General features: G+C 44.0%; 1 protein-coding gene across 1 annotated transcript in view; it reads left to right on the plus strand.

The window, feature by feature from the left end:
* kcnh1a (potassium voltage-gated channel, subfamily H (eag-related), member 1a) overlaps positions 1-15,736 on the plus strand; it is a 311,195-nt gene that overhangs the window by 53,909 nt on the left and 241,550 nt on the right. The window contains exons 4-5 of the mRNA XM_078557611.1: positions 1,751-1,879; positions 8,043-8,161. Of these exons, the coding sequence (XP_078413737.1) occupies positions 1,751-1,879; positions 8,043-8,161 (248 nt within the window). The remainder of the gene's footprint in view (positions 1-1,750; positions 1,880-8,042; positions 8,162-15,736) is intronic.

The raw sequence follows: 15,736 nt of genomic DNA on the forward strand, positions 1-15,736 counted from the left end.
TAACTGGTGCAGGCAGGGCACACTTTGGCATGCTATTTTTGTATCAGCTTTTTCTGATTATAGATTAATGGCTGAAAGATTTGCCTTGTACCAAAGATAATACAAACTGAGTGGAGTAGCAACTTTACATGCTATACCAACCTGAGGTCCAAATCAAATTAGTTTACAGGCTTGATTTTACCTGCTATTAGCAAGCTGTGGTTGAATCTGTTCAATGTACTCCTACTGCCTGCATGATTCTCTTTCCCAACATGGCGGTTGGCATACTTCTGGCTGAAAATTATGCACATGGTTCCTGCCTGCTACCATGGGGGCTTAGCACCTAGACCAGTTAGTGTCCTGAAAATAGCCTGTGTGTCCAAAATTATAGATCAGTAATTTCCAAGTTATGGTTCAGTCACCATAACTTTTATTTTTCGTAAATAATAATTAAAGGAGTCGCAGGTTCGTTCATATACAGTAATGCAGTTTCGCGAAGATCATTTACATTGTCTTTGCTTTTCATTTGTAATATTCAAAAAGTCTATTAGGAGTGCATTACTGTTGAAAGTATAGCTGTATATTACAGAGTATACTTTTTGATTGGAATTTTGTCCATACCTGCTGGTCTGAATTCATTGCACTTAATGCATTGAACTCTTTTGTGAGACTGATCATGACCGGGTTGCACCTTTTAATTCCTCTCCAGTCTCCACAACACTTAGAATTAAGTCACAATGTACAACTGGGGTTGATTCTTTCACATCTGTTGAGATAGCAGGTTTTCAAAGTATTTTAGCACAGTTGAAAGCATGAATTGATGTCTCTGATTTCAACAGGTTCTTTTACTGCTTAATATCACTTTCTCTCCTGCTTCTTAAAAATTTAGGACTCTAGATTTTAGAACTAGTGCTAGTCAGTTGTATATAAGAAAGCGCGTGGATTACCTATTTTATGACAGGCATAATAATATAACAGAGTAACCTTAATTCAGCGGAATATTGGAGCAGCTTTAATTTGTAGAAACTTTTATCAAACAGCTTTCCTCAACAGATTAGTATTGTATTTTCAGGAAATTTGTTGGGATAAAAGAAAATGTTGCTAAATGGAATAAAAAATAGAAAATGCAAAAAATGATAATCATCCAAAGCAGAAATGTTATCATTTTAACTGAATCGTTCATCAGAACTTGTTTCCTTCCATTAACTTGAATTGTGTTTTCTATTAATAACTTTGTCTTCCTCGATCCTGCTTTTGTTTTCTTCTCGCTCAAAATAAATAAGTCTTGTATTACTTTATCAGGCTGGTTTTCTTTTGTTCATAATGAAAACTATTAATGTAGATTAGAACTCAGGGGTTGTGCTTAGGTCTGCCATCTGTGGTAATTAATTTCCTTTGGCACAGTTGTTAGCTCAATTAAAATAAATTGGTTAATGACTACATCAAGTAGCAATGAGAAGAATTTAACAGGAAAATCAGTCTGCTATAAAAATGTACATGGAGGAAATTAAATTGTATGTCCAGGAGTATATGTACACTTGCTTGTGCCAATCTACTTCAAACACTTAAACATGCATTTGTACATTAAAATACCCCTAAGAATTTTTTTTCCTTTAACCTGTTCTGCATTTTCTTGGATATGATCTAACTGACATAATTAGAATGTATTTTCTTATTAAAGATTACAACCATTTTAAATAGCGTATACTATTTAACACAAATGTACCATATACTTGACACCTTAAAATAAATATTTTTTTTCCTGTGAAAGGGACACCAGTGTGGTTCTTTGTGAAAATTGCTCCAATTCGAAATGAGCAAGATAAGGTGGTATTATTTCTTTGCACCTTCAGTGATATCACAGCTTTCAAGCAACCCATTGAAGATGAGTCATCCAAAGGTAACTGTTCTGGCCTTTTTCACTTTTGTAATAATCTTGATTTAGCTTAACATCACATCAGAGTAGACTCTGAAAATAGATAAATTGATATTTGTATGTTCCAACATTTGTATTGTTAGGCAATACAAGTGAAGATTGTAGCATTCTATTTCAATAAGTAAATTCCAATAAGTAAATTGATAGTCCCCTGTAATGTTCTTGATGAATATCTTTCTTTTAATATGCTAGCCTAACATAGCTATGATGGCAAAAATAAAGGAAAATGCTTTCAGTTGATAGAAGGTTTAGACATTGTTAAATTGATAAAACATGAAGACTAATTGCATTTCCCAAGCAGCCAGCTGAAAATGGAGTTTACTGTGTAGTAGCTCTGATTTGTATTTCTTTTGAGCCAATTATCATTAAAATAGATATCTAATGTAATTCATTGGGGTAGAAATACATCTTGGATGCTGATGCAAAACAGGCAATAGCAATTGGAAGCTTGTTTTACAGCAGGCCAGGTAAAACAAACAACAGTGAACCAGCAGCCTGTTTTACATGAAGCCAGGTAAGATGGGCATAAATGAATCAGCAGCCTGGTTTATACCATGCCCAGTAAATGTGCAGCAGTGAAACGGCAGGCTGGTTTACACCATGTTGGGTAAAACGGGCATTAGTGAATCGGCAGCCTGTTTTGCACCATGCCTGGTAAAATGGGTGATAGTGAATCAGCAGCCTGATTTACACCATGCTAGGTAAGATGGGCTGCTGATTCATTATCCCTCAGTTAAACTTCAGCCCATTATACCTCTGAACTATAGAAAGGAAGTCTTGCATTTCTATATAGTGCCTCTCATGACAACTGGGCATCTCAAAGCACTTTACAGCCAATGAAGTACTTTACTAATGTAATTACTGTTGTAAAATGGGAAATGAGGCAGCCAATTGTGAACAGCAAGTTCCCACAAACAGCAGTGTGATAATGGGCAAGTTTTTCTGCTCGGTGAGTGGGGGCGGGGCCTGCTGGCCGACGCGTAAAATGACACGGGGATATGTTGGGCGTGCATCCCGACATCAGCCCGCGTCATTTAGATTTTCAGTTCGGTGGGCGCGCAGCCGAATCGGCTACACGCCCGCTGAACTGTCAAAAGCCTATTAAGGCCATTAAAAAACTAATTAACCTGATTGATGGACCTGCCCATCCAGCCTTACGGTTGGCAGGCAGGCCGGTAGCCCAGGCGGGCCTTGGAAAAAGCATGAAACCTCATCCATGGGCGGCTTGAGGTTTCATGAGAACTTTTAAATTTTTCTCAAATGTTTAAATAAAAGCCATCGACATGTCCCAACTCATGTGACAGTGTCAAATGTGTCAGGGGACATGGCAGGGAAATTTTTTTATTGCCTTTATTTCAACTTTTGAATTGGAGCCGATCTCCCTTTGCCTCAAGGAGATCTGTGTGCTCTTTCACGCACACAGGGAATGCATAGCGCTTCCTGGCGGGCATCACGCTGGACGGGCCTTAATTGGCCCGCCCACATAAAATGGTGGCACACCCCTGACAGGGGGGCGCCGATCGGAGGCCCACCAACCCGCGCCCGCTCCTGCACTTCCCCCCAAGACAGGGGGAAAATGTTGCCCAATGATCAGATAATCTGTTTTTGTACTGTTGATTGAAGGATTAAACATTGGTCAGGACGATGGGACAACTTCTCTGCTCTTCTTCAAAATTGTGTCATGAGATCATTTACATCTACCTGAGAGGGCAGACGGAGCCCTCTGTTTAACGCCTCATCAATAGATGGCACATCTGGCACTGTAGCACTCCTTCAGTACTGCACAGGAATGTCAGCTTTAATTTTTGTGCTGAACTCCTGGGGTTGGACTATACACTGAGAATGGGCTCTAGAACCCCAGAGTAAATTTTGATGGGGAGCCTTCCTCTGTTTGGCCGGCTTGCCCGGCTTTAATTTTTCAGGTGATGGCCCTTTAATTAGTATGAGGCAGAACTTCCATCCGTCTCCAGGAGGAATTCCCACCTTATAGATCTGCCAGCCAATCAAAGCTCAGCAGCTCTGTGCCACACCAGGATAGCTGGCCACTGCTGGTATTGCAGGAAGCCTGGGTGAAGGAGGAACCATGGGTGCCCCCAAAACCAGGGAAGTTTGAGAACTTGCTGGGGCCAGGTTGGCAGGTCCTGGCAAGGAGGATGGGGATACATGTTGGACAGGGCCAGGAGGAAGGGTGGACATGGGGAGGCAAAACTTTGGGGGTGTCTGATTGGTGCAGGGGGCCGGGGAAGGAAGCACCCCCTCCTCCCACGCCTTCACTGACCAGCAGCCTGCGGGGTGAAACCTGCACAGGGCTACATGTTGGGCTCAGGCCTCTCAGCCCGATGGTGGGGTGAGGCCCCAAATTGGACACTAATTGCCCGCTTGAGGGCCTCAGTTGGGCCAGGGGCAGATGGCCCACACAATGCCGTGCCCTCCCCACCTGTAAAATGTGGCAGGGTGGGGGAGTGGGCCCTGATTTATGAGTCCACTTGCCTGTTTTCCCGCCTATGGGTGGCCTGTAAAATTCAGACCCTGGAATGGGATTTGAACCCAGAACCTTCTGAATCAGTAGTAAGAGTGCTACAACTGAGCCACAGCTGACACTAATTTTCAGCTATCTGAAAGCAATTTTAATATTTCTAAATATTGTTTATTAAATGACTAATATATCAGATATTGGCTGGGATTTAACACGGTGACAATGGCTATTCCAATGTCTGTAAAATTAGAATGTGTCTGCCACTGACAGCCTGGAAGCCACAGTGGTATTTTGCGTGGTTCAGGCAATTAGTTGCCTGAGGTCATGGCTTCTGCCCCCCTGAGGCAGGATGTTCTGACTCCAAGAGCTGCTGGCCAATCAAAGGGAGCGGTGAATGCTGCTGGGTCTGCAGTCTGTCCTGGGCCAGGAGTAACGATGGAGATCAGGGAAGCAGGTAAATGGAGTAGCGATCAGGAGGCCTGAGTGGGTGAACAAGCAGGGGCGGCTTTCTGCTGGGTGTGTCCCTCCGTGGGGTACAGGGTACTCGAACAGGAGGATCCTCCCCTGAGCCTGCAGTCAGCTTGCCAGAGTAAACCTGGTGGCCTCACTACATGGTGTGGGCACCCAATGTGGCGGCAGGAAGAGGCCCTTACGTGGTCATTAATTGGCCACACAAGGGCCTCAATTGGCCCAAGAGTAGGCCGGTACCAGCGGAGGTGGATAGTTGATGGACATAGCACCACATTGTCATCCCACCTGATCTTACACACCCCAGCAACCCCCCCTCCCATACACCTACTTCCATATATGAACTCAGAACAAAATCTCCAACTATTGCAGAGCGTCAATAAACACAACAAACAAAATGGCCAATGCAATTGAGCACAAGTTAAAGTCAGTTATATTTAAAACAATCCTTGAGGTCAGTGCATTCTGCAGAATTTTTGCCTCTATGAACTGAGAAAACCTTGGATGGTGCTGACCTTTGTGGCAGAATTCCCAATGAAACCACAGCATATGAAATGCGGATGGAATAAAACTATTAATTCTCACTTATGATAATTTTTACTTCTCTGATCTCAGTAGAGGAAATCCAGAAATCCAGGGATTTATGGAAAGAATCAAACCACAGGATTCACTGTTTAAAACAATAAAATTTTGCTGCACAATAATTGAAGAACTTGAATATTAACAGCTACACTCTGGCCTGAATTTTTCAGTTGGCGGGCGGGCTCGGCAGGTGCGGGCGGGCGGGGGCGGTCACGGAGCTGACCGCTGCCCGCGATCGGCTCCGCGCTGCCATTTTACACTGGCGGGGGGGAGGAGGGAGAGTCAGGGCCAGCGCTTTCTTGTGCATGAGCATGTGTCACATGTGATGGGACATGTTTTAACGTTTCAGAACATTTTTTTATTTAAGTGGTAAAAGCTTTAGAAAACCGCATCCCGCTCGTGGACGAGGTTTCCTAAAAAACATGAAGGCCGCTTGGCCTTTTTGCCTGCCCGCCAACCTTAAAGTTTGGACGGGTAGCTTAAACAATGACCTTAATTACTTCCTTAATGGCTTTAATAGGCCGTTTAAATATTGGCCGGCGCGCAGCCAATTCCAGCGCGCCCGCCGAATGAAACTTCGTTAGACAGCGCGAGGACATTGGGATGCATGCCTGACATCATCGCACCTCATTTTACGCGTCAGCGCGTTGGGCCCGCGCCCTCATGCTGACTGAAAAATTCAGGCCTCTGTCTTAACTACTCAGTTTTATTGTAACTGCTAAACACATTTGACTTACACCCCCAAAAACCCAAGTCAGATACTTTTCAGAAATTGGAAGATTAACCACTCGGCCTCTGAGGACAGTTTCAAAAATTTGTATAAGCAAAGCGATTTCTGGGGCTTTCAATTTACTTCCGGAAAAGTTTTCCCTTCAAATCTCCTCCAACCATCGCATGGTTGTAGACTCCCAGTGCAACACAGGTGTTGCTAGTGCCTTAAGTGTAGCCACCTCGGGTCAGAACTTTCCTGGTTCTAATGTTCTTTCACTCTGGAGTCTTGCATCTATGAACTCTTTCTTTCCCTCTTCTCAGTTTGGCTGTCCCAGAAGTCCAACTTTCTGTTTGTAGAATCCTTCAGTTAACAAAGTTTAATCTTTTTTAGCTAGCACACTGTATTTCAACTGAATTAGGCTTGAAACAGCTGCTCCCTGCAGCCAGCTTGTTCTGAACTAAAAATCAAACTCAAACTGCACACAAACAATCTACTTCCACTATAATTTGCAAAAACCTTGGGGAGAATTTTTTCCCCGTCGGGGGTGGGGGTGCTGAGCAGGAGTGGGCGCTGGTGGGCGCGCCGCTGATTGCCGCCTGCAATCGGTTGCGTGCCGCTATTTTACGTAGGTGGGCCAATTAAGGCCTGCCCAGCGTGATGTGCACCCAGAAGCGCTGAGCACTCTCTGTGCGGGTGAGGGGTGGGGGAGGAGGCTGAGTCGGGGCCTGCGCTCTTTTGCACATGCACGCGAAAGAGCGCAGAAATCTCCCTGAGGTACGGTGCTGCCACAGGGGGTTTAATTTCATTGTGAAAAAGTGAATAAAAGAATTTTAAAAATTATTCAGACATGTCCCCAGTCCCCAGTAACAGTGTCACATGAGCTGGGACATGTCTATGAATTTTGTAAAAAATTTTAATTAAAGTTTAAAAACCTTCATGAAACCTCATCCCGCCTGTGGATGGGGTTCCATGAAAAATGCGAAGGCCACCTGGCCTCTGCGCCTGCCCACCAACCTTAAGGTTGGACGGGCAGCCCTGTTAATTACTTCAATTGCTGTTTAAATGGTTTTAATAGGCCTTTGACAGTTCGGCGGGCGCACAGCCTACTCTGGTGCACGCCCGCCGAACTGAAGATCGGAATGACGCTCGGTGACGTTGGGACGCATGCCTGATATCACCGCGTGTCATTTTACGCATTGGCGAACGGGGCCTGCCCCCGCATGCCGACCAGAAGATTCAGGCCCTAGTTCTCAAAGGGACCATCATCCTAATATAAAATATAAGTTTTCTTTTCCGAAAAGCACATGGGCCATCACACGATCAACGTCATAAACACAGATTATCTGATCATTATCACGTTGTTTGTGGGAATTTGCCATTCGCAAACTGGCTGCCACATTTCCTGCAACATTGACTGCACTTCAAAACTACTCCATTGGCTGTAAAGTGCTTTGGGATGTCCTGAGGACATGAAAGGCATTGTATATATGCAAATCCTTTCTTCACTTTCAAATCCAGTTTCAAATCTTCACATTAGAAAAAAGAAAAGAAAAGATCAAACAATGGCAGGACACACATAGTAATTTTCCAATCATTCTTGTCTAATTCCATCATTTATTGTTCTATGTACACCCATTAAAGTAGGATCAAAAAGAATATTTTCTATTTCTGACTTTCAGAGATAAAAGAAATGGTTAACTTCTTTGTGATAAATAGCACAAATTTGCTTAAATGTTGTTTTCCTTGTTCCATTTTTTTTGTGTGTTTTAAACTGGTTGACAAATACAACTGAATGTGTTGATGCTTGAAGAGTAAAGGAGAATAATAGTTTGCTTGTGTTTTTGTTCTGTGAATGGTACGTTTGTTTAAACTGCTTGATGTATTCGTAGGCTGGGGTAAATTTGCCCGTCTGACAAGGGCACTCACAAGCAGCAGAGGTGTTCTACAGCAGCTTGCTCCAACTGTGCATAAAGGAGAAAGTGTTCATAAACATTCACGGCTGGCTGAGGTGAGAATACAAGAAAATTAAAATGCTTGTTAAATTAAGAATTACAAGTCAGGGATTTCACATATGCATATGTGCATGCACCCCATCTCACAAAAGTAAAAGAAAGAAAAAGCATTTATATAATCTGTTTCATGACCTCAGGATGTCACAAACCTCCAAACATCCACTCTTGAAGCAAGCCACTCGTGTAATATAGGAAACAGGGCATCCAATTTCTGCACATCAAGGTCCCACAAATGGCAATGTGGTGTAACCAAATAATTGGCCTTAGTAATGTTGGTTGAGGGATTAATGCTGACCAGGAAACTGGAGTGAGGGAAAAACAGTTTAACTGGAACAGCTGAAACAGTTGCTAACCGCAAATTGGGACCAATTGGAAACAGCTGGCCCTGGTTGCCGGGGAGCTGGCTTTCCCCAGTTGGAAACAGCTGACACAGGCTGCTGATAACAGCCATCGTTGGTCGGCTTTTCCCGGCTGTAAGAACAGTTGTCACCTGTTGTGTTTATGCTTATCCTCGTTGAGCCTAATTTATGAAAGGTAATTTCACCCCTATAATTAAGGCCTTTTGTATCAGCAGTTGCGAAAAACTAGTGAAGAAACTGAAAGACACTGACCATAGCTGTAGGTTTCAAACTTTTATTGGTAAAATAGAATTAAATTGAACTTTACATAACAAGTAAAGAATTTGTCCTTGGGTCTTGGGCAGTATCCCAGGTTCACTCTGGGATCTCGATGCCACCCAGCAATTGCGACTGTAAGTAAAACCAGGGACAGATCAGTATCCCATATCTAAAAAGGGAAAATATTACATTTCAAATGATTAGTTGTTAAGGTTCAGGTACCAGTGAATTGGCACTAGGTAAGTTTAACACTGCAGTCAATACTGTCGTATTGATCTACTTCTACAAGTAGTTGTGGCCACAGCTCAGGTTAATTACCTTGCTATCAGTTGGGATGTACAGTCGCCAGCTGTGTCTCCAAGTAAACATTTGGGGGTGACTCTGCCTCAATATTGTTGGGGCTCCACCTGTTGCTGGCTCTGACACTGTTGCTGCAATGATGAAAAATCATTAGTGCCATTCTGGGAGCCCATTGGACGAATGCAAATTTACGCATCTGTTTGCCATTTCACGCTGCTTTAGACACAGAAGGAGATGTAAGTAATATACAGATAAATACGTTACCTAATTCTGAGAGTGCCACAATGTCATTCTGCAGCTTTATATTCTGAGCCTCCAGCAGCTCCTCCCTCCGGCACAGAGCTGCCTTCTCTTCCTCCAGGCTCTCAATTTTTTGGTGCAGGACTGGCTTCTCTTCTCTTAGTCTCCTGATCTTCTTACCCCCTTTCAAAGCTGTGATTTTTTTTGACGGGCGTGTGATGGTGGGGGCAGGGGGTCGCGGGTGGGGGTGGGGGTGCTGGTGGGATTGGGGGCTCAGGCACCTCCTGCAGCCTGCAGGGAATTTCCATTCCTTCCACCTGCTCCTGGGGCGGGAAGCTTGCAGTGGTGTCTGAGTCACGTGCTCCTTTTGCTCAGCCACCACCCATTCGCTTGTGATGGTGGTGCGCTGACTGTCTGGGGCCTCTTTCATTTGAGTAGACCTAGGCATTTAGAACATCACAGCCATCACATGCTTTCATTTTAGCTCTCGAAGACTATTTGCAAATAACAATCGAGATATCCAGGGAACATTTACCCTGGCTGTATCTGCGTTCTCCAGACCTCTCTTCGCTTTCATCAAATCCACATCAGGAGAAATCGTCACCGCTGTGGTCTGTCTAGACAGCGGTGTCAATAACCCTCGGCACCATTGACTCTTGCGCTGTTGCCCGACCTTTGACCTACTGAATGGTCTCTAGGGAGCAAAACATGGGGAAATCAAATTCAGTTTTACAGAATGCATCTTAGATTCACCTGTCTGGCTCAGGTCATCACATTTCCAAGAATATGCCTTTAAATTAGGAACAAATGCTGATATTTAAAAGAACAGTGGGGAAGAATCTCATTTTTGAGATTATGCTGTGATCCATTTTGAGCTTTGTAGTATTTGAGAGAGAGAGAGAGAGAAAGAGTGAGGGAGAGAGAGAGGGAGGGGGGGGAGAGGGAGGGGAGGGGGACTGGGAAAGAGGGAGATTAAGAGATGGGAAAGAGGGACATGTTTTTATTTTTAAGGAATTTTTAAAATTTAATTCATAAAAGCTTTAGGAAACCTCATCTCGCTCGTGGATAAGGTATCCTAAAAAACGTAAAGGGCGCTTGGCCTTTTCGCCTGCCTGCCAACCAGAAGGTTCTCTGGGCAGTGTTAACTTGACATTAATTAATTCGTTAATGGCCTTAATAGGCCTATCAATTATCAGCGGGCGCGCAACCGACTCCGGTGCACGCCTGCCGAACGAAACATCGCGAGACAACGGGATGACGTCGGGATGCACACCCGATGTCATCGCGCGTCATTTTATGCGCCGGTGTGTCGTGCCCGCCCCCGCACACCGACTGAAAAATCCTAGCCCATGTTGACTCTGTCTGATTGCCTTGAATTTTTCCAAGTGCCCTGCTATAACATCTTTAATAATGGCTTCTAACGTTTTCCCTATGACAGATGTTAGGCTACCTGGCCTATAGTTTCCTGCTTTCTGTTTCTCTCCCTTTTTGAATGAAGGAGTTACATTTACTATTTCCCAATCTAATGGAATCTTCCCCGATTTGAGGGAATTTTGTTCTAAATGCCTAGGGAAAAAGGAGAGAGAGAGGTGGGAAAGAGAGAGAGAGATGGGGGGGATGGAGGGAGAGAGAGATTGGGAGAGAGAGAGAGAGAGATGGGGAGAGAGCGGGAGGGAGAAAGAGAAAGAGGGAGGGGGAGAGGGAATTACAGAATGAGCTGGGTTAAAACTTAACGGGGAGAATTTTATCTCCGTCAGGTGGGCTGGGCGTGAGCGGGCCAATTAAGGCCCACCCAACGTGACGCGCACCTGGAAGCGTTCAGCGCCACCTGTGTGGGTGGGGGGCGGAGGGAGAATCGGGACTGCCTCAGGGAAATTAATTTGATTATGAAAAATTGAAAAAAAGAATTAAAAAAATTATTCAGACATGTCCCCTCATGTGACAGTGTCACATGAGCTGGGACACGTCTATGAATTTTAATAAACATTTTTATTAAAGTTTTAAATCTTTCATGAAACCTCATCCCGCCTTTGGATGAGGTTCCATGAAAAATGTGAAGGCCGCCTGGGCTCTTGGCCTGCCCGCCAACCTTAAGGTTGGACGTGCAGTCCTGACAAGTACTTCAGTTAGTTGATTAATGGCGTTAATAGGCCTTTGACAGTTTGACAGAAGATCGGAAAGACGCTTGTTGACGTTGGGATGCATGCCCGATGTCACCGTGCATCATTTTACACGTCGGCATGCGGGGCCCGCCCCCGCACGCCGACCAGAAGATTCTGCCCAATATTACCAGCATTGACCTTTTGTATTTGTCTACCTACGAGTCTCGACCGTCTGCACTGGTCCAATTGCAATTTGTGGATAAACCTAGCTAGGATAAAGTTAGTGACAACATAATTCAAACCAAAATGCTGAATATTTTAAAAACCAGGCCAGAGCTGCAGTTAGTCAGGAGCCGCATGGCCTAGACAGGAAGTAGAACTAGTGCACTGTGGAGAATTGGGAGCAGGGCCAGGGAAGCAATTCGTGTGGAAGCTGTGCAGACTAATGAGAATTCGAGTTCCCTTTTGCCTGTAAACCCTACTGTACTGTATCAATAGCATTAATTGGATTAAAAGGTGGAGGTGGGCAAGCACTGCTGGAAAAAAATAAGGGTCACTTTGTCAGGGATGACAGTGACCAGGTGGCTGAGGCCTGCAGGGAACCAGCTGGACCCCTGGGCCTGCCGGATACCCCACACACCCTGGACTTTGGGGGCCCTCGGGTCTGGCGAACACCCCACTCCCTTGGGCCTGGTGGACCCCATGCAGCCTGGGCCTGCTGGACTCCCGCACCTTGGACCTGCAGAATGTGCCCAGGCCTGCCAGACGGGCAGCATCCCCAGGTTTGTGTGTCCCCTCGGGCCCACCAGACCCCACACCCTCGGGCCAACTAGAAACCCTGCACCCATGGGCCTGCCAGACCTCCTGCACCCATGAGCCCAGTAGACCTTCTGCACTCATATGCCCAACAGACACCCCAGAACCAAGGGGCCTTCTGGACACCCCGTTCCCACGGGCCTGGCAGACCCCTTGAACCCACGGGCCTGGTGGGCACCCTGCACCTGGGCCTGCTGGCTCCCCCCCCCCACCACACCGACCCTCAGGCCTGCTGGAAACCCCACACCCCTGGCCCACATGGTCTATGAACCCCCTAGCACCCCCCACCCCCGTTGTTATGATATGACAGGTGGTATTTGCCAGGCTGACCAAATCCCAAAGGGAAACTTGGCCACATTATCACAACGATTTTGCAATTCGTATTTATTACGAGAAGGTTTGTGCACTGAAGTCAGAAGTAATGAGTCCACTACCACCTTTAGAGATTTTAAAGATTAAATTAAAACAGTTATTAACAAAAGAAAAGAAAACTTAAACGCACAAGACTACAGATACACCGTTACATTTAGTTTTATAGCAGTTCTCACATGATTTCTACTTAACTAGACTCCCAAACTCCTAAACACCCCTTTCAGGCAACAGTCCAAATAGATTCTTAATCTATATAACATCCAGTAATATTACCACAAGCACCCACTGTTGCTGTGAGGGAGGTATTTCACAGCTTCTTTCTCCCTCTCACTCGACAATGGAACTCCAAAGGCTTTTAACACAACCTTGGTCACTGGAACAGGAAACTTCTCCAGGGTGGTTAAAGGCGTTTCCCACAAGTCCGTTTCACATGGTTCACCTTTCAAAATCTCACACAGTCGCTTCACATACAGATTTCCTTCTTTCTTTAAATATATTTTCTCTCTTTTGATCTGTAAATCCCATTGTATCAACCTTGCTTTGGAAGTTACTTTTCCCAGAATATAAAAATCTTTTATGTTGTCGTTATTGCCAGCACTTTCAGGAAAAATAAACTTAATAACTTTGCCTTATTTATCTTGCCTGTTGTAAGCACCTTATCATGTCCCTTTGAGAATCAAACAACCTCTCAACTTATCTAAAAATGCAAATTCCATTCACACTGTATATGCTGAGACTTCACCCTAGCTTATCCATCTCCATTTCAAATGCCTGTTTTATACCTAACCCCTTTTGATGATTCACACCTTGCAGTCTGATTGTCTGCAGTTTAATTAAACTAGACATACACACACAAACACACATACACATTGTCCTCATAAGCCTGCTTCAGTATCCCACATATTAGGGGAAAAAAAAAAAATTCTTTTACACCGGACCTATTGGACTACTCACCCCCATGCCTGCCATGTAGGACACAAGACAGCAACGCTAATTCCGGGACAATAGCATAAAATACACGGCAGTTGGTCACCCTGGCTGGAGACATGGAAAAGAGTCTGTGCAATCTGATGACACAGAATTACCTGGCAAAATTCGATAATCAGCAAGGGAGCAAAATGCCAGCAAAAATGGCAAGGATGTACAAACTCTGTCTAATCTGGTAACAAGCAAGAATGGAAATATTATCAGACATATGTGACACACAGAATGCAGGGGACCATATGGAGAATAACAAATTCTAGCTCCCTGTTAAGTCAGTTGTTCCCGGCAAACCACAACTGGCCACAACCAGTGTCGGCTGACAAAATCGGGCACCAACTGATTCCCGGTTGGATTTCCCAGTTTTTTTAAATTTGTTCATGGGATGTGAGCATCGCTGGCTAGGCTAGCATTTATTGTTGTTCCGGTTTCTCCCAGTGCATGTCGGTTAGTCCAGTTAGATGCCAGTTAGATACAGCTGCAGTTTTCAATCAGTTTCAACTGATTTTTGCTGCTGTTCAAAACAGTGCCATGGGATCTTTCACACAGACTGAAAGAGCTGATGGAGCCTTGGTTTAATGTCTCTTCCAAAAGATGGCACTTCTGTCAGTGCAGTGCTCCCTCAGTGCTGTACTGGGATGTCCACCGAAGGTTTTGTGCTCAAGTCTTCAGTGGGGCTTGAACCTACAACTTATGACTCGGGGAGCACGCTGCAACTGAGCTGACACTAAAAGTAATAAGTGCAATCCGGTGAAATGGATATATGGTCAATCTGTAAACACATCTGGAAAGCAAACCATTTGTTTCTAGCTTAGAGTTTGAAGTATTCATCAAATTATTCATCATTATAATCTACATTTGTAATATTAAATCCTTGGCCTTGTCAATATTTTTTCCTGCTGGTGAAACCTGAAGATCAGCTATAGGTCACTTTTCAGCAATGAGGTATTGAAATGCAATCAGGAGCAGATTAACTGTTCGTTTATTTCATTGTTTGTTTGACCTTGTGTGCAAAGGTGGCTGATATAACAAGTCACTGTTTTTCAGAAGCAAATCATTATATGTGAAGCTCTTTCTATTTTGCAATTGTTAAATGTTAAATTATATAGCAGATTATGTATTTCTCAATTTTGGTTTTCTGCAAAATTCTCGTGGTCAATAGTTAAAGTTGAATCAAATTCACCTCTGCCAAACAGCAAATATCATATAGGATTAGCGCAATCCTATATGAATCCTGCAATGAAGATTATAAGAGAACTGTAATGACAGCTGTCCATCCAGATGCAAAGAAACTGAATAATACAAATTTTATTGGGCATTAATCACAGAACATTTAACATTGTTCATAATGTACATTTTGCTAAATGCACTATCTAATGGAAAGGGAATAATTTCACAAAAATAGAAAGAAGGAATGGGCGTTTGACATTGGTTGTTATTAAATGCTTAACAAGTGGTGTTTGGTCCTTTTGACTTATTGATATGATTCTTAGGTAATGTTTGTAATTAGTTTCCATGGTAAAAATCCCGCTAAGACTTCAAAACTGCCATCCTCTTCAAATGCTGAGTGCTTTGAAGTCTTGGTTGTGATGCTGGGGTTAGCAATTACCAGCTATCTGAACTGAATAAGCACGTACCTTTGTCATCAAGATGAGTTGTTGCAATGTGTGCTATGCTTCCACTGAAAGGAATTTTTCTCTTTTCTCTTTTGATCTCAAGTGCCCTAATGTCATGAATTATTAAAGACTTAATGTCCCTGGCATCCTTTATGTGCTGACTTGGTACTAACTTCAAGTATTTGTATCTTCTTAAGAAGTAGATCTCCTGGTAGGAGTAGCTACAAGCAGGACAGGGCAGGAATAGGAAGTATGGTTAATGTTTGTTTCTCATGTGTTTCTAATATGTGTGGCTTGATTTCTCAAAGAGTTTAAAAATTGAATTTTCACTTGGAAATGTGGTCAGCAAGCATCACAGCTGTGGAACCTCAGGCATACCTGGTACTCAAGTGTGCTGCCTTCAGTTTTAAGAGTTCTCAGCCAAACTTCAGTTGAGATTGATCTACCTTTTTGTGTAAGGGAGAATGGGAAGAGTTGCTGTAATGCCAACAGATCCAAAGCCATCTGAGGACATAATTGTGGAACTT

Source organism: Cetorhinus maximus, chromosome 14, assembly GCF_964194155.1.
Source record: "Cetorhinus maximus chromosome 14, sCetMax3.hap1.1, whole genome shotgun sequence".
Lineage (NCBI taxonomy): Eukaryota > Metazoa > Chordata > Chondrichthyes > Lamniformes > Cetorhinidae > Cetorhinus > Cetorhinus maximus.